Raw genomic sequence first — 18,989 nt, forward strand, 5'->3', positions numbered from 1 at the left:
TACTTATTACACTACTTTGAAGTTACTCACCAAAGTAAGTGCAAAAAATTGGATGTACCTGCAGCGCATATCAGAGAGATCTTTTCTCCAAACAAAGCAAATAAAAATTCTAGATGTTTTTAATTTACTCCGTTTCCTGCTGCTACTCCACTGCAGGGCGCTCCTGAAAAAATTCCGCCCGTGTTCTCATGGCCGGTGGCAAATACCCCGCTGCCCAGCACGGTCCGCGAGCCTGTGTTTGAGAACCTCTGCACGAGAGGACATTCAGTGGGTGATGGTCGGGTTTATTTTGGGGTTTATACTTCCCTTATACTTACTTACTTTATACTTCCATCTCCACATTTTTCGAATTATTGGACATTCTGGTCTTAAGGTGCACTCTTCCTTTTACACACAGTGAAACGCCGGAGGAGAGGGAGACGCGGCGCTGCGCTCGTGCGTCTCCGCCGACGTGGAACTGGAATATTTCTCTCTAATGTGCAACAAACTGGATAAACTTGTATTGAACTTTATTTTTATTTTTTTTTCCAAATTCTATTCGAATTTCGCTCCTTGCAGCCCTAGCGCCAGGTGAGCGAGTGCAGTGTGTGTTGGGGATGCGGCGCAGCGGACCCGCGGGAGCCGACCGCAGCTCTCCCAACTCCAAGTTGAAGCTGGGCGCCGCAGTAGCCTCCGCGGAGGGGCCCGCACCCATCAGCGCACACTGCATTTCTTTACCGGCAGATCTTGACCGCCCCAATGTGGCGACGTTGTCGGACAATATTACCCACTAAAATACGGGGAGTTATTGGGGATCCGATTGTGATTTCGAAGTTTGAAATCGAACGCTCTTAGATCGATTTTCGATTTCGAATGGGAATAGTGACAATAACTAGTAGTTATCGTAGACTGCCAGTTGCACATATCGGGCTACTAATCACTGGTTAGAATGTTCACTTTGTGCGGATAGATGTGCACGTACAGAATGTGTTATTTCTCATTTTCTTTTGCATCTTTCTCTTTAGTGCACTGTTTTTGCTGCTCTAAACCAGCATTTCCTCCCGAGGGGGATTAATAGAGTGTTATCTTATCTTATCTTATCTTATGGTGGAAAGGAAAAAGCCCCGGAGGACATTAAGTCGTGCTTTATGTACCAACAGGGGTTTAGTGAGCGAGTTGTGGGAGTTGTGGGTCAGAAGTAATGTGTCATCAGCAAACGTTGGTGTACTTCCCTGAGTATCCACCATCCCCGGGGGGTCAATAAAGTGTTGTCATATCTTATCTTGTCTTAAGGAAGTGCTGGCGTTTAAAAAGCTGTTCCGTCCGTCAGAAGAGCTTTGTGCACAGGCTCACGGAGTGTATTCGCTGAACAGTTTGCACGAATAAAAAACAAAAACCGAGATTGCATCACGGGGATTAATCTGTGCACACAAGCCTTTTGGGATTGCAACTGGACAGGAGATTTTAGCAACGTCTGACCTCATTCATTTGTATTTTTAGGTGTCTCAATGGTAAAATGCCAAACATGGTGAGGTGACCATTACAATGTCCTGCTACGAGTGCTTGACTAAACTGGGGCTGTCCATACATCCTGCAATTTCCCCGCGCTTCCACGGAGTGTGGCCGACAGCCTCTGCCGTAAGAGCTACTGGTATTCTAATCACTCCGTGAGAATTCAGCAGGCCACAGCACATGAGTCGCTACGCTCGTGATCATTTTAGCGCACGGGAAAATTGTTCACACACCTTGGAAAACAAGACCCTTATTGAGAAAGATGGAAATGACAGAGTGATAAAAACAAAAAAGTCACTCAGCCTTGCAAAGAGATTAGTTGTTAATTGGTTAAAATAACAATAATAATAATAATAATAATAATAATAATAATAATAATAATAATAATAATTATTATAATAATAAGTTGGAGGTCATTTAAAAATAAAGCAGATATTATTTATTGTTATTCTAATATCGTCATTCAAAATTTGAGCCTTTGTTGCCAGTGTGTATTTCTCCTGTGGCTACGGGAGGAAGGAGTTTAAATGGGAAATGGAACCGTATCGGCTGTGAATGTATAATACGTCACTACATTTTGATATCTGCTTATGACAATAATATTAACAACAATAATAACAATAATAACACAAAAGTACAATTGGATCGGGGGCTCTCTCACTCGGGGGCTGCGTGTGTGATGTCGGGCTTTGATATGCAGCCCAAGATTGCCTATGCATCAGCAATAAATACTGTGAAAAGCTGAGTGAAAATTCATATAATTTCCCATGAGTCATTTCCTTTTGAGTGCTCGTATGCGTCCGCGTTTGGGGGAACACAACCTGAGGGCTGGCTTACTTCTTATTTATAACTTTATTGCTTTTTTTTTTTTTTTGCGTTTTTTTTTTACCCACAAACACTCACACTGGCCCTCACATATGACTTACTGGCGTATAAATGCGTATAATTCATGCCCAAATCCAAAATGACAACAAAGTACAGAGAACAGCGCCAAAGCCGCCAGACTGGAGTCTTTTTTTCCCGTTTCCCTTTTTTTTTCTGGTGGGTTTCTCTTGTACTGTACGTGCCTCAAATTTCAACTGTTAACTCCGAGTGTGCCTAACAGATCTGAATTTGAAGCCGCCACGCACGCACGCACGCGCGCGCACGCACACACACACACACACATACACACATACACATACACACACACACACACACACACACACACACACACACACACACACACATACACACACACACACACATACACACACACACACTTGACAAATTTGGCTGCATTTCTTAGCTTATTTTTGTATAAATGGCAATTTCTATTGGCTATATTTTTATATTGGGGGGAGCTATTATTGAATATTTAGCATTGTTTTCTGGATATTTTTGTGTATTTAGCTTTTTTATTAAGTCTATTTTTGACTATTTTACAATTATTGGCTATTATTGTATATTATGTATTATATATATATTATCAGCTATTACTGTTTGTTATGTATTACATATGTATTATTGCTTTTTTATTGTATATTATGTATTATATATGTATTACACAACAAATTCCTTGTATATGAAAATGTACTTGATCGAACAGAGTCTGATTCTGATATATACAAACCAACACACACATACACACACACTTATATTGTTTTCACACGAGTGGGTTGACCCGGGTTTTCAAACCCGGGTCAACCCACTAAAAATATGCAATTGACACCTTTCCCATTGCCCGTAGAAATGTTTTTTTTTCTAGTGCGTCACGTTTGACGTCATGAACACACCAGAAAAGGGGTGTGTCATGGTTGCACTGTGATTGGGAACAAAACAGTAGAATAGAGAATAACTTAAACAAACGGCATAAAACTTCGGAAAAAAGTATTTTGAACCGTTCAAAAGAATCGGATCATTCATGAACAACTCAACAATACAGTAGAAGGAGCATGGAGCACCGGCAGCAAGGTCACTCCATTCTGTGCGAGCACCGGTCCTTTGGCGGGGGGAGCGGAGACCAGCTTGGGGCGGTGCTGGAGTGACTCCGAGCCCAGCGGGGAGAATGGGGTTCTCCGCTGTGCTCCCCACAGTGCGATCACCACACTCAAAACATTTCATAGTCATGGTCAATATATTTTCATTTCGATTTTGGATTCTAAATGGGATATGAAATGATGGAATGATACATCGATATTTCTGTCTATTAACACGCCAGTGCCCGGAATTTCAATGAATGTCGCCTCATACGGTAAAGGGGCTAAAATTAGCGGGTCGACCCGGGTGTCCAACAGAGCTGATCGGAGGTGGATGATTAAAACCTGTGTCTATTGCCGGGTCATTTGACCCCGTACTGAGACCCGTGTTTTTCCTTTCCCACTGATGACAAATGGCGGATGTGAGCAGGTCTTACTCGGGGGGGGGGGGGGTCTCTCATTGTGACTGCGTTGACATAAAAATTATTTTAATATAGTTTGTTTGGCCGTCAGACTGTAAAGATTCCCTCCTCACCACCACCACCACCACCACCACCACCACGACCACACCACCCTGCTCTCCATCTTATGTAAAACAAGTCGCTGTGACATTCCCAAAACATAATCCCCTCCCCTAATATCACCCAAACACTTGTAGGGCTGTCAGCGGAGATCATTTGGAAGAACTACTTTAACTGTAGAGGAGGAGAAGGGGGTAACTGGCAGCTTAATAATCAGAATATCATCAGAACATATTATTGTGTGTTTGGTGGATGACCGGGGTGAAATGGTGTCACTTTCTTTAACACTAATTTGAGGCAATGTCCTTGTGGTATTATAACAGTGTATGAATCTCGTAATTACATAGTACAGGTACTCCCCACTTTACGACCGAGTTCTATTCCCAGGACCAGGTTGTTAAGCAAATTGGTCGATAAGCGAAGCCCCGTGTTATTTCACGGTAAGGTGGCGTTGCCATTGTGAAGTGTAGTGCTAGTGTAGTGAATACTGACAGACTGCGGGAATGAGACTGAGACTGAGTATGGTGATGATATGAGATGTATACAGTGTATATAGTGTATACAGTACATAGTGTATATAGTATAAATAGTGTATATAGTGTATACGATGTATATAGTGTTTATAGTATATATAGTGTATGAAAAAAATCTCTTGAATTGTACAAGTAAATGTTTAAAGAAATACAAAGACATGTGAAATGTGAGCTGATGAAGGCTGTAAATCTTAAAGCGAGAATTTCAGCCAAAATGCACCCCTACATGGTAACTTAAGAGGGGAGGTCACCCCAAAAAAAAGGGTCACAAGAGGAATAAGTGAGAAATGAGTGGGATTTTGCAGAGAGGGGGGAAATGGAGGGATGGATGGATGGAAGCCATCACAGAGAGAGAGAGAGAGAGAGAGAGAGAGAGAGAGAGAGAGAGAGAGAGAGAGAGAGAGAGAGAGAGGGAGATCTGTTATTAAATTAGTACGTCTGCCCTATCATCGGCACAGATTGGCAAGGTAATTAATTCCTTTATTGCCAATGCAGGGGAGCGACGCAGGGCCTGGGAGACTTGGGAGAAATGGCGGCGCTGGCAGCGACACAGCGAATAAAAAACAAAAGAAAATCCATTGTGCTTGAGCTCCCTCACACTATGAAAATGAAGTTGAAGTTTAAGAGTGACAAAGAACAACTTAGTTTCTTTTGTCGGCTCTGTACCAGTGACTCGGGAAAAAAATAATATTTAAAATTTTCCTTTGTCCGCTTGATTCATGTCGTTGTCACAAAACCAGATGAAGAGGCGGTTCGGCTCAGAGTTGTGAGTGGAAGTGTCAAGAATCTCATAATCAATTTCATGAACATTTTTCATTTTGGGGGCATTGTAAGTGTAAATCAGTCATGCTTAATATGAATCGTGCCAAATGCCCTCGCTTTTTTTATTTGGCATTAATGTAATCCTTAGTAAGTGATTGGAGAGACTCCAGACTCATTTCAACAATTTGTTCAATAAGAACAAATAGTTTGCGAGTCAGTCTTGCATCACTCCAGCTGGAGTGAGGGGTGAGCGAGAAGTAAAGAAAACAATAGAGTACAGACGGTACAGCCTGAGGAGGGGAGAGAAAGAAACAGTCGGAGAGTGGGCAGATCGAGTCGGACGGGGGGGATAGAAGGAGACGCGGCGGAGAGAACAGACTGTGATGGAGAGAAAAACAGAAAGAGACGTCGAGAGAATGGAGCGGAAGTGGGCAGAAGTTGGAAGTTATGGTGGGCACGGTATTGTCAAAGCAAACAAACAAGTAATTTGTTTTTAATGCTTTATCCATTCTGATCTTTGCTCCGGTAGATTTGTTGGAGAGAGAGAGCGAGAGAACAAGAGTGAGAGAGAGAGAGAGCGAGAGCGAGAGACAGAGAGACCTCTGCCACTTCACCACCTGAGCCCCTAAGACCCTGGAGAGGTTGGTATTTAAATAAACATCCTTCTCTCTCTCTCTCTGTCTCTTCTTTCTCTCCATCTACTTCCACTTCCCGCCCCCTGCTCTGATTGTTGGCTCGCACACTTATTTTATTACCAGATGCTGATTTGTGGGTGAAGGGATGGATCTGAGTAAATTCTGTGGACTGGAGGAGGTGGATTCCAGTGCCTGTACCTCAGCAGCAGCAGCAGCAAGCTCAGGGCGTCGCTTTGACCGATGGCGACGCCTCGACACCATCTCCATATGTTAATTGGCAAATTGCATCCGCGTTGCACATATTATAATTTCTAACAAATTGGGTCATTCCATTCCGTAACAAATTCCCTACTTGCAAATTAATGATTGTAGGGTGCAGCAAATAGCGAAAGCCGTGTGCGAATGTATTGGCATTTGCACAATTAAAGAGGTGGTCTTCATTTGTGTGTGTGTGCTAACAGCTGCCCGGAGGGCTTTTATGTGGAAGTGATTCAGAATCTCATTTTGCGACCGGGGATAAATAAGGAGGTTCCAGCCCCACCAGTATTCCATCGAGATGGTGGATGGCATCTGTTGTTGTGTCTTTCTATTAAAAGAACGATTTTTAGATGCTTATTCAGTGTATAAAGGCCACATAATAGAGCTTTATATGCAAAAACAGCCCCTACAAATATGCATATAATGAGATCTTTTCAGGAAGAACATCTAACTAAATCAATTTACTCAACTGAATCTTCTTACAATATTTTGACAAATAGAGCTAAATTATAATTGTCGTATTAATTATTTAAATTGTATTAGGTGTGAGGGGGAAAAAAAGAGCATTTTAGCGATGGGTGGATGGAAGGAGTGGATTATGTCTTATCTGTTTGTGTCAGCAACATGGTTTTAATGGTGGGAGCCAAAAAATGGGACTTGACCTATTTAACTTCCATTTCTAGCGTAGCTGCTTTTTGGACATGACTCCGTCCATCCCCATGTAATCCTACAGGAGCCGATCTTAAGCTTGACATGAGCCACGATATTGAACTTGACAAGACCCCAACTGTCTCAGCAACACTCTGATGAAGGAGCAGGTCCTGTGTTTTGGAGTCGCACGAGCACCACGAGATATGGTCAAAGAGCAGCTCGAGGAAATTGCGATACATGGATTAAAGAACAGCTAGGGGTAAAGGTGCTGCAGGGTTTAAAGAACAGGTACAGAACAGCTCAAGGAAATAGTGACATATGGCTTAAAGAACAGCAAGGGGAAAGTGCTGTATGGTTTAAAGACCAGCTCGAGGAAACAATACTTTGTGGTGTAAAGAACAGCTAACCAGGCGGAACTTCCCGCATTTTGACCAATTGTCCCACATCTCGCCACCAGATGAACGTCCCACATTTTGACCAATTGAAGCTTGGAAATTCAAAAATATACATTTCTATTATTTTCACATGTATTCCAATGCATGCTGCACAGAGACGAGACTCAGAGAAGTCTTGTGGCCCCGTCATTTGTGCGATCTAAGAACAGCATAGTTGTGGAGTTGGCATCCCATATGATTAGATGATTTGAATAAAATGTGTGCCATTCGTTCTGCATTTGTGCTGATTTGTGCCGCATAAATTATCATCTGTGCTGCCATCGTCCATATCGCTCGATGGGTCACCAAACGTCCCGATTTTGCGGACAGTCCTGCATTTTGAGCCAATTGTCCCACATCCCACAACCAGATGGAACTTCCTGTATCTTGACCAATTGTCCCACGTCCCAAAACCAGAACTAACGTCCCGCATTTTGACTAATTGTTCCGCAACCTGACGGAACTTTCCGCATCTTGATCAACTGAACCACGTCCCAAAATCAGACGCAACATTCGGCATTTTGACCAATTGGCCCACGTCCCGCAACCAGATGTAACATCCTGCTTTTTGACCAATTGTCCAACGTCCCACAACCAGACGTAACATCCCGTATTTTGACCAATTGTCCAACGTCCCACAACCAGACCTAACATCCCGTATTTTGACCAATTGTCCAACGTCCCACAACCAGACCTAACATCCTGTATTTTGACCAATTGCCCGGTGTCCCACAACCAGAAGTAACGTCCCGCATTTTGACCAATTGAAGCTTGTAAATTCAAAAATATACATTTCTATAATTTTGACATTATTTCCCATGCATGCTGCACAAAGAGGCAGGGCAGCAGCAGCAGCTTGTCCTCTTCTGCGCTGTCAGGGACAGGGGGTGGACTGGGACGCACACACACAGGCGTGCGCTGTCTCTTTCTCTCGGTGTCTCTTATGGAAAATGTAGACCACTGAAATTATTCATTGTACGTCTACTGAATAATTTAACTGAGAGAATTATTTCTGACAATTTTAAATGTATTTTAAATTTTGAATTTTGAAAATGTATAGAAAAACAACAACAAAAAAAACCCCACATTTTCTATATTTTTGTGCATGTTCGGAAAATCATCCGTCGACTCCCAGAAAACATTTGAAGAACCCCCCCCCCCCCCCTCCGGGGGTTGGGACCCACAGTTTGAGAACCCCTGGTTTAAAAAACAGCTAGAGAACAGATAGAAGAAATCGCGCAATATGGTTTGGAAATAACACTATATGTTTAAATAACAGCTGGAGGAAATAGTGCTATCTTTTTTTTTTTCGTATTATTACAACATTTATCCACAAATGGCAATGCTATTTCTCGAGTCTTATCTTCACGATGAGAATGTTGCCCAATTCGACTTTTCCTTCCTACTATTCTTTCTCCTGGCTCTGCCAAAAGGTGACACGAGGTCACCAATCCCATCAGGATGGCAGATTCACACTCTATCTTCCTCAGCAAGATAGAAAAAAATGTATATACTTTTTGAGAAATATTACTCATGCCCTACACAACAATCACTCAGACCCCTATACACATATATCTAAGCTGCACTTCACTTCTACTTAGAAGGAAGGAGAAGACATGAAGTCTATTTCCAAGGCATATTTTTGTACGAAGCACTTCTTGACCGAAGAAGCATTTACGGCCTTTCAGTGTAGTGGGAGAATACTGAAAGTATAATGTCACCCCTCACACTGCAAGTCATTGATAGTAAATTGAAGCCTATTGAAGCCTTTACAGATGTTTGCTCTGGTGAAACTGAATATATGGAACAATATTTATTAATATGCTTTTTATATTAACTTATGTTAGGGGACAAATACTGTTAAAAAGGTCTGCCACATGTCACAATAATACAAGAATTGAGAATCCCTAATTTCCATCATTTCTAAAAGATTCGATTTTTACACATTACCAACATCGTCTTCAACAACCAACGTGTTAGCTTTTTTGGGTGCCAAGTGAAGCAAGTAACAGTGGCAAATATGGATAGAAACATAAAGATATATCTCGGTGGAGGGCGTCCAGTGACAGCCAGAAAAAAGTGGCATCATTTATGTGTCAACATCAGCCGTGTGGGAGGACAAGTTTATTGACATCCTGATGATCGTTGTGGACCATTCTCCCCCTCGCATCCATCGACTGCAATTCAACACACATTAGGCGGTGGTGAGACCAGGTCTCATCTGTCAAACAGGGATAACAAACCCCCCTTCATGTCACAATAAAGATTCTTGAAGGTGGCGGCTCCACAGGCAAAAATATGTCTGCTGTATACATACATAAATACAAACATTCATACATACATAGATACACAGTATATATATATATATATATATATATATATATATATATTTGATTTTTTTATAGAACCCAGCTCTTATAGGCCTCAGAGAACCCGGTGTTACGAAATACAGTACAGTAAATCACAATAAAAGAGGTCATCCTTCAATACGTCACAATGCATTGCAAACTATCAATAACGTATGTTTCATTTTAGTTCTGTGGTAACCTCGGTTTGAGTAGCCATTAGAATAAGCTAAGACCTTTGTCCCAGTTTCAGCCTACCTAGCAGATTGGGGTTTAAACATAACGCAACCAAACTACAACCTTACTAACTAGAGTATGTTCATCGTCCATAAATTGCATACCCATTCAGTACAGCATTGGCAAACAAAATAAATTGTGATTCTCAAGTTAATCGGCATTTCCTTATACCCCTAAGAGATGTGTGCTTTCCCACCATTGAAAAGCAACTATCTAATATCTTCTCTTTGCAGTGACCATTCCAAGCTTTCAATTTTGGTATTAGTCACTTTAGATGCACTGCAAAATCTTTAGCAATATTATATGCCACATGCATGTACCTCAAGCACTTACAACAGCCGTGTTGGAGGATAGAACAAGTACTGCTGCTATTGGTCATGTTATAAACATGTAAAATTACATGGCATGTCATATATGCTTTGATAGACTATTGGTGAATTTTCTTCTCCCCAATGACACCGATCTAATGGCTTTATGTCAGGATGTCACTATTTATATGGAGGAAACTGGCAAACCTATTTTTTTAAAGTGACATCCTAAGAAGGTCATTTATTTGTGATACAATCCCCTGGTACTTCTTTCAGCAGCAGAGAGAAACCTAAAAAAAAATGGCATGTTTGGGAGTGTGTGGGGAGTGAGTCCTCTCCATCCTTCCTTCCATCCTGCAGTTCTCTGCGATCCCCTCTGCATACAAATTCCCAACCAGATTTTTTTGCCAAACTAGTTGACAGTCCTGTGTTACTGTAAAAAGCTTGCCTTGGTGCCGTGTCTAGAGTGATGCTTGTTCCACTTGTTGAACCCAATTTAGCCGCCACGAAGCCCTATCAATACCAATGCGGACGATAAAATACATTTACAAATATTGAGCCCCCTTGGATAATCTGTGGAAAGTTACTTGACCTCCGAGGCTCATCGCCGGCTGCACCGTGCATTACGTGGACTTAGGACTTTGGGTGAGGAGAGGATTAGGATAATTACAGTTATTATATTTCCAATGTAAAGACCATCGCAGGCCTAGGCCAGGCCTCGTCTCTCTGCTCTTGACAGCTAAATTAAAAACATGCTCCGCCGATGTGACCCTGGATGATTGATCCTCCTCCCTTGAGTGTGTCTGCTCTCTCTCTCTCAGTTGGCCCATCACTCCACCTTAAGTGGGTGAAGGATTTTTTTTTTTAACTTTTTGTCATGGAGATTAGCAGTTCCAGCACCCCCTGTATCCCCCCACCCCAGCATAAAGATCTATCCTAGCCCCAGGCCAGCCTTTGTGCCTGTCCAGGCATGTGCAGTTTTGAGGGGTGAGGCAAAGGTTTCGCCTTCCTATCTCTGACTCGCATACTGTACAGAGAGTTAAAGGGGATCTATTATGCTCCTTTTTACACAAGTAATTAGAGGTCTCTGAGGTCCCCAAAACATGTTTTTGCATTTTTTTATGAAAATAGCACTCAGATTATGCATTCTAGCCATTCTAACATACCTATATACCATCCTGCTCCAAAACGGGCTGTCAGTGGGAGAAGCCACCCTCCCGAGGCGCAGAGTTCTGTGAGCCACTGGCATTTAAGCATGGCTTCTGGGTTTCGTTGTATTTACACCTTAATTTTCACTGATTTCACCTTATCAGTCCCCCAAAATCTGTTTCTGAACAAATTTGAGGCAAGAAATAAGCAATCCAGTTGCTGCAATGACATTTCACTGCATATATGTATGAACGTATATATATATGTATGTGACAAATAAACCTCTTGAATCTTCGCTCATATTAGATCTTCAAGGCCTCATTTAAAAGTTTGTTATGACTTTTGTTGCCGTGCCCCAGGCTTGTGGGGACACCGCACTGTGACGCACGGGGACTCTCGGACACGGTGATTTTTGGTTTCATGTAAACGTCGGAAAAATAAAATAAAATAAAATAAAATCAATAAATACATCTACGATAAAAACACACAATTTTTATTGGTTTTGTTTGGAGAACTGCACAGGGGATCATATGCCGCAACCTACAGTCTATGGACAGCATACTTTTTATTTTTATTTTTAAATAAACAAACAGCAGAATTGTTTTTAAATACTTACATTTCCATCGTCTGCAGTTTCTTCATGGACAGTTGGTATTTATTCCTCTTTCTTTTAAAAGATTTGTTTGTTGAGTTACTCGGATGGAGGGTGGTTCTATGAGAATACCCTCGTGACGTCGATCAGGGCAGCAAAGCTGAACGGCTTGTTTCAGAACATGTCAACTGACTAGGTTGTCTTATTTCACAGTTTGCGTGTAAGTAGGTCCATCAGAGACCCAAACATACGTGCGCAAGCACTGAAAAAGTGAGTTTTGCATCATAAGTCCCCTTTAAAGGATATGCAAGGATATACAATGTTAGCAGGGTTCCCTGTGGGCCTTAGCTCATGGCTGGTAGTGGTGTAACAAGACATGGTTGATCCGCGATCTGTATGGATCGGCCCCCATGGTTCAGCTCACTTGTGAACCCTATCAATTGCAAAATGTAACCATCATAGTGTCACAGTTTTACTGCCGCTGTTACTTTTTAAAGTAACAATCCCCTAAATCTGGATTGAGAGTTGCATTGAAAAGAAGAGACAAGGCAGATGCCTGATGTGTTTTACTTTGACGCACAGTGATTGGTTCATAGGGGTGTCACGATTACAAAAAACGATCAAAACAAGCGTTCAGGTTCGCGATACTCCCCGTAATTTTGTGGATAATATTGTCCGACATAAATGTGATCACTAATGTAACATCATGTGAAAATAAGCTTGTGCCTTCTATTTATTTAAAGAAAAAGTGTATTTTGATTCAATAAAATATGATATAGTTAACAATATGTCCACTTGATTTGTCCACCTGAGAGCGCAGAACAGAGAGAGGCAGCTTGTGAGAAGTGTGGGTAGGCACCGGTACACGCTCCATAAGAGTAGTTAACGTTATGGATATGATTTGGATTGAGATATGAAAGATAAGATAATAATGTTAAACAGAACATGATGCTGTAATATGATGAGTAGAATTCGGAAAAAAAATCAGATAAGAGAACGTGCCTCATATTGCACTTTAATTTAATAATTGAGTGTTGAATATTTTATATATTTTCAAATGTATTTAAACATTGGACATCTTGAATGTTGTTTTCATTTAAGCCCCTGGGCAAAAGTTCCTTACTTTAAATGTTTAACAGAAGAAATGGAAAGTAAAGTTACATTTGTCCCCCTCTTTTTTTTTCTTTTTTAGTTTTGCTGATCCGAAAAATGATCCGATCCGTGACTCAAAAGCGTGATAAAATCTGAACCGTGAGTTTTGTGATCCGTTGCACCCCTAGTGGCTGGGGACATGGGGAAGGCCTGGAAAATCTCCCCAAATCCCTGATATACAGATCCCTCATGATACGGTAACTGGCTTTGAGGCGTTTATTGCTAAGCTCCACTCCGTCACCATACCCCCATACTCCCCCAAACCCCAAGATCCCTTCGTCCACTTAGGAGCCTCATATCTAGCACATTAGATTCTAAATAAAAAAATCAGTCATCTGTGACAATTGACACACACAGATACCCAACTTATAACTAAGCACACTTAACAACGACTACAATCACCCTTAAATGACACGAAAATGATTCCATTATTGTGCATGGAATGTATGAAGTGCTGGGTCTCTTACCGTGCGCTGGATCGGGTGGTCCAAACTCCAGATTGTATCTCAGGATGTAAAAATTATTCCACACATAGAGCTGGTTATCTCGCGGATTGTAATCCACAGCCGCAATGTACTGATACTGGTTGGGGAAGTGGATATCCACGTACTCCCCGCGGTTCTGCTTTGTGTTGTAAACGTAATCGATTAGGCTCTTGCTGACCTCGCTCTCGTTGTCTTCGTAGGTGGAGCGCACCACATAGAGCACGCCGCACACCATGAAGGCGTTGGAGGCCGAGCGCTTATCGTACGTGGTCTCCCACGTGGCCTCGAAGCGCAGGGTGTAAGGGTTCAACTGGCTGATGACCACCATGCCATTGTTCTGCTCGGTGGCGTAGATTACCCACAACCCGTTCTCGTCCACCGCCAGATCTATGTCCGTCTTGCCGCCCCACTTGTAGGGCGAGGTGTCATGGTAGTTGGCGTTGTTGATGATGGCCTCGCCGCTTTTGATTCGAGTCCGCAGGTCGAACTTGACGATGTTGCGGGTCCGCTCCTTGTTGAAGAACACGGCCCCATCGTAGACCACGAAGCCGGTGCCGTCCACCCGATGCGGCAGCTTGTAGGTGATGGTTTGCCTGGCGTTCTGAAAGTCGTCCAGGGAGGAGTACTCGATGAGCGTGTCCGTCCTGTAGGGAGTCCACGGCATGAAGTAGATTTTGTCGCCGGCTTGAAGCGGGTCTTTGCACCAGGCGCCGGCTTGCTGCTCCGCCTCAAAGAGAAAGGAAGCGTCTCCGACAGCTTTCAGAGTCCCGGGACAAACAAAAACTAATGAAGGGGGAAAGAGTAGAACGAAAGAAAAAAGCAGACACGGGTCAACATGTACAAATTTAAAAAAACAACTGGAGTAATTTACTACGAAACTCTACTCATTCTGTTTTACAGTTTGTCCAGGGGAGGTTGTGGACAGACACACATCAGAGTGGCCCAAAAGAGGACTGCTATTAGCTAAAGCCCAAATATTCACAAGAGGTAGTGTGAGATTTGTTTGTGCATAGAAAGAAACAAAGGAATACAAAAGTTGTTAAGCATGGCGTTTAAATATATAGATATAAATATATAGGGTAGTCTGAAAACGAAAAGAAGCTTTGCCTCATTGACATTTACTGGAGAATAGAAATGAAACTTAAATGGAAACAATTGGTCCTGTAAAAAAAAAAAAAAGAAAAGCAGCCAAACTAAGTTTTAAGGCGACGGACAGGAGAGGTTACGACAGCGCAGGAGTCGGCAGCTTCTGCAAATGTTATGTTTGTGCATACTTAAAATGTGCCTCGGCCACACCGACCCGTTCTCTAGGGTGTACAGCTGAGAGGTTGGTCATAACAGAGACTGTTTAAACTTAAACAACGTTCGGTACAAATTTTCTTGAGGTGGCTTTAGTTGTTGCTCTGAGGCATAGAAGGCATAACGGTCAACAAAGAAGGAAAACAGCAGCCAGTAGGTAAGTAAGGATAAGAATAAAGGGGGGGAGAAGAGGGGAGGAGGGGGGTTGAGAAAAAAGGACAAGAGAAAGCAATAGCAAATATCGAAAAAGGGCCTGGAAACACTGTCACCATGACATGCTATAGAGAATAGCTTGAAAGCCAGCCAATATGAGTCTAGTGAGCTGCAAAAGTACCCGAGAAGAATGAAGGGAAGCGCCCCTACGAAATGCAGCCAATACAGCCCCTACGTCTTTCGGCTGCTGGGGCTTTATCAGCTTAGTTTTATACTTGATAGTGATATTAATTAGTGTTTTGAATATATACTATATATTTAAAGACAGACCAAAACCAGTCTCAACTGTATAGGGTAATGTGTGAAGGGTTGTTTTTTAAAAGGGTTCCCATATTTAAGGGTGCACAGGCTACAATATATTGCCCAGCTCTTAGAGTAGGGTTATGGTTGGGGTTTTAGGCTTAGGGTTAGGGTTACATAATTATGGTTTCTGTAGTTTGATCCTTAAAACAGCACTATGTAACTTTTGGTATTTGAGATTTGGTACCTCTACAGTTTCTGAGTGCAATTTCACTTTTACGCCATTGTCGTGAAACAGGCTCCAAAAATAATTGATTTTACCGGACAAGTTTCAACCTTACAAATAGGTGTTAAGACTTCGCCACTTCCCGAAGACGTGGGGGAGAGGGCACGATGGAAGAGGTGCCATTCTCAATATTACAAGTCAGTGTACCATCAAAATGACTCTGAAGTTGTAATTTTAGGGTAAAGAGTGTTACCTAGTGTTGCTTTAACGACTCTTAATTTCTCTCAACAACTGTGGGGGCGTGGCCGCAACTTTGATGGAGCGGTCCAAACTTGCATCTTCAGTGAAAATCGGGGTTCATGTAAAGCAAGGCTAGTAAGATGGGTGGGTGTGGCTTGGTATTGTGGGCACAGCTTCCTCCATGTGATGCGGAGATCTGATTGACCGTATGGTGAAACAAAATATATGATGGGTACAGTTAAGTTATGTGAGGAAAATATTTGTGTTTCCACTTGGGTCTGACTTTAAATATAGTATACATTTATGAAATAAAAACATATTTACTATCAATCTCCTACCACTTGTTGCACAATAGTGGCTGTTAAAATTAAGGTACGAGAACAGTGCCTTTTTTTGGGGGCGGGAGGGGGAGGGGGCACCATGAGAAGGAAAGGTAAAGTTTACAACCAGATGCCACAAAACAAGGAGGCAGGGTTTTGATCGTGTCTGTTATTTACCTTTTTGCTCCACTTCTATTTTAAGCGTTGGAAGAGAGAATGAAAGGGTGCAAGGAGGAAAAAAAAAATTAATATGAATAAACCGTCACATTGCTGTGAGTACATATGCAAAGACATGAAACAAGACATGGACAAAGACGGGAAGACCTGTTCAGAGAAAGACACAAGATGAGTAAGACAGGTGAATCAGCCGAGGGAATCTGGTTTAGAGAAGAAGCGGGAGTTAGAATATGGACAGAGTGAGCCAAAGTCAGGCTTGGTTCATAAGGTAATTAATTTCAGTGTCAAGACTTTTTTTTTTTTTGTATTGCTTGTTAAAATGACAATTATCCCCTGCGGCAGAGAGTGAATTAGCTTGTGATATTCATAATGTATTGTTTAATAAATTGTTTTTGATTGACTGAATTAATAACAGATCATTGTAGAATATTTGGCCCGAATTTGAGCCAAAATATAAAATGTATGTTTTGGCTCAAATCTGAGCCAAATGAAAGACCTTCATTTAAGGAGCTTTGAATTTGTGTTATGAAGTGCAATATATTGGGATCTAATATTAAAAACTGAAATTAGTGAACCGACAATAATAATTTTAACCGATTAATATCAATTAAACAGTTAAAAAAATATATGATTAAAAAATGAAAATGAATTAACAGGGTGTGACTGTATTAAATATGATTTAAAGTAATGCCATCATTTCTCCCCAACGTAATTGTGTGCACCCTCTAGTAAAAATGTCAAAATGCGAAAACCCCTAACGTCGTTAACAATTCAGAATATTTCACTTTATCACGATAAAGAATTTTTTTTTACATTCGTCCATTCTAAATAGTACATTTTAATCTTGTCTGGTGACGAGTAATGATAGGTTAACAAGGGTCGACTATCGGTCAGAAAAATAAATTCTAAATGAGCATCACTAAATGAAATGTATTCATACTTCCTATGAACATCTGCCACTTTCAAATCATCAAATCGTGATATTTGAAATATAACATGATTTGAAAAAAAAAAAAAAAAGATCAGTTTAGACGAATAAGAATAGTTTCATCCCCATTGTGGTGTCTTCTAATTTCACTTCACATGATTTTGTTTGTGTTGCAGGAGAAGGATGTTTGGTTATTCACCCACCACCATGAACCAAGCCTAACATCACTAAAGATACTAGTTCATATAATAATATACTGAATATTAGAACAATACAGATACTTATAACCATATCTTGAAAAAACAAAAAACGCAGATTATAAAAATTGTTAACCCTATAAACACTATGAAAATTATAGATGTAAAAAATAGCACTTCACCAAACCCAGTCTGAGTAAGGTCGATGATCAAAATTCTAATTATTGTGTCAACACATATCTCATATAGCAAAACTTTACGTATCCTTGTGGTAAAAGCCAAACATTTCCCTGGTGGCTTGGCTAGCATGGAAAGATAATTCGATTTTTTTTTTTTAAAGCATTTTCAAAAAGCAGCAAACACATGGCGTGCCAATAGTCTCCCCGGGCTTCACAAAATACACTTTAGTCAAATCAGTGTCGCACTTGACTTAAAGATGAAACCAACTTTTTGCTAAGATCTGCTTCCAATTCATTCCATTTTTGGGGACAACTGTAAATCCCATGTACACACGATAAAAAATAGATACAAATCCAGATAAATGTTGTGTACTGTATTTTGAAATGTTGTGTCTTTAGAAATGTTGTGTATTTGAAATGTTGTGCATTTTGAAATATTGTGTATTTTGAAATGTTGTACATGTTGAAATAATGTGTAATTTGAAATGTGTATTTTGAAATGTTAAATATTTTGGTCGTGCTCATCAAGAAAAGACATGAGTCTGAATCATGTTGGCAAAACAAAATATATCAACTTTTCTTCAGTGCACCCACTCCTACGACATTAAGAACTTTCCAGGGAAAACAGTGGATTTGTTTGCTTTTGTTTTTGTCAATGTTTCTTTTCCACTGATAGTATTTTAAGTAGGAATAAAATTCTACTTCTCAGCCCACTCGGGTGTATTTAGAAAGCGCTTCGGTGTGAACCATTTTGATCCGAATTTTCGATTTTGATTTTTTTAGCCAGTCCATCAATGTTAGGAAAATTACATAAATGATAAAATGAAGAATCTGAAAATGGCCTCATTGTCACTTTGATTGAATAAAAAACCATCCCTGCTTCTTATTTTAAACAACTACCAAATAAACATTGAATATATTTCTACCAAAACGAAGAGAAAAAATCTCTGAAGATTTGGGTTGGACTGAAGGTAAAACATCAATAAATAAAATAAAATACAGACTGAACTTCTAAAAAGGACATAAAAAAATAAAATAAAAATAAAAAAACGGAGAAAAAGGCCAAGACCCTGGAGGGAACTAGAAATAGAGAGTGATATGGCAGTAAGACAGAACGCACAGCTACACCTAAGAGATCAAACACCAGAGACCAGGTCAACAAATTAACAAAATAGCCCAGTTCTCAGACGTTGCATCGGTGAGATAAAAGAGAAAGAAGGAGAGAGAGAGAGAGAGAGAGAGAGAGAGAGAGAGAGAGGCCTGATGGGGTGAATCAAAATGTGGAGAGGCGGAAAGAAGGACAAGAACCACGAGAAACAGTGCGATCAGAGAGTAGTCAGTGGAGGAAGAAAGCCATGGAGGTTCTCCTGCAGATTGCACAGAGGAAGGGAAAAGATGAAGTTATTTCAGCAGTAGCAGCATTGAAATAAGACATTAGAGTCGCCCCCCCCTCCCACAC

The 18,989-nt window shown here is 41.0% G+C and overlaps 1 protein-coding gene across 1 annotated transcript in view; it reads right to left on the reverse strand.

The window, feature by feature from the left end:
* The window catches only part of adgrl2a (adhesion G protein-coupled receptor L2a), a gene marked incomplete at its 3' end in the record, with an annotated part of 119,879 nt that overhangs the window by 40,217 nt on the left and 60,673 nt on the right, over positions 1-18,989 (reverse strand). Inside the window, exons 6-7 of the mRNA XM_080012610.1 lie at positions 16,227-16,241; positions 13,494-14,294 (exon numbers count right to left, since the gene is read on the reverse strand). Of these exons, the coding sequence (XP_079868736.1) occupies positions 13,494-14,294; positions 16,227-16,241 (816 nt within the window). The remainder of the gene's footprint in view (positions 1-13,493; positions 14,295-16,226; positions 16,242-18,989) is intronic.

This window comes from Zeus faber, assembly GCF_960531495.2.
Source record: "Zeus faber genome assembly, chromosome: 1".
NCBI classification, from domain to species: Eukaryota; Metazoa; Chordata; class Actinopteri; order Zeiformes; family Zeidae; genus Zeus; species Zeus faber.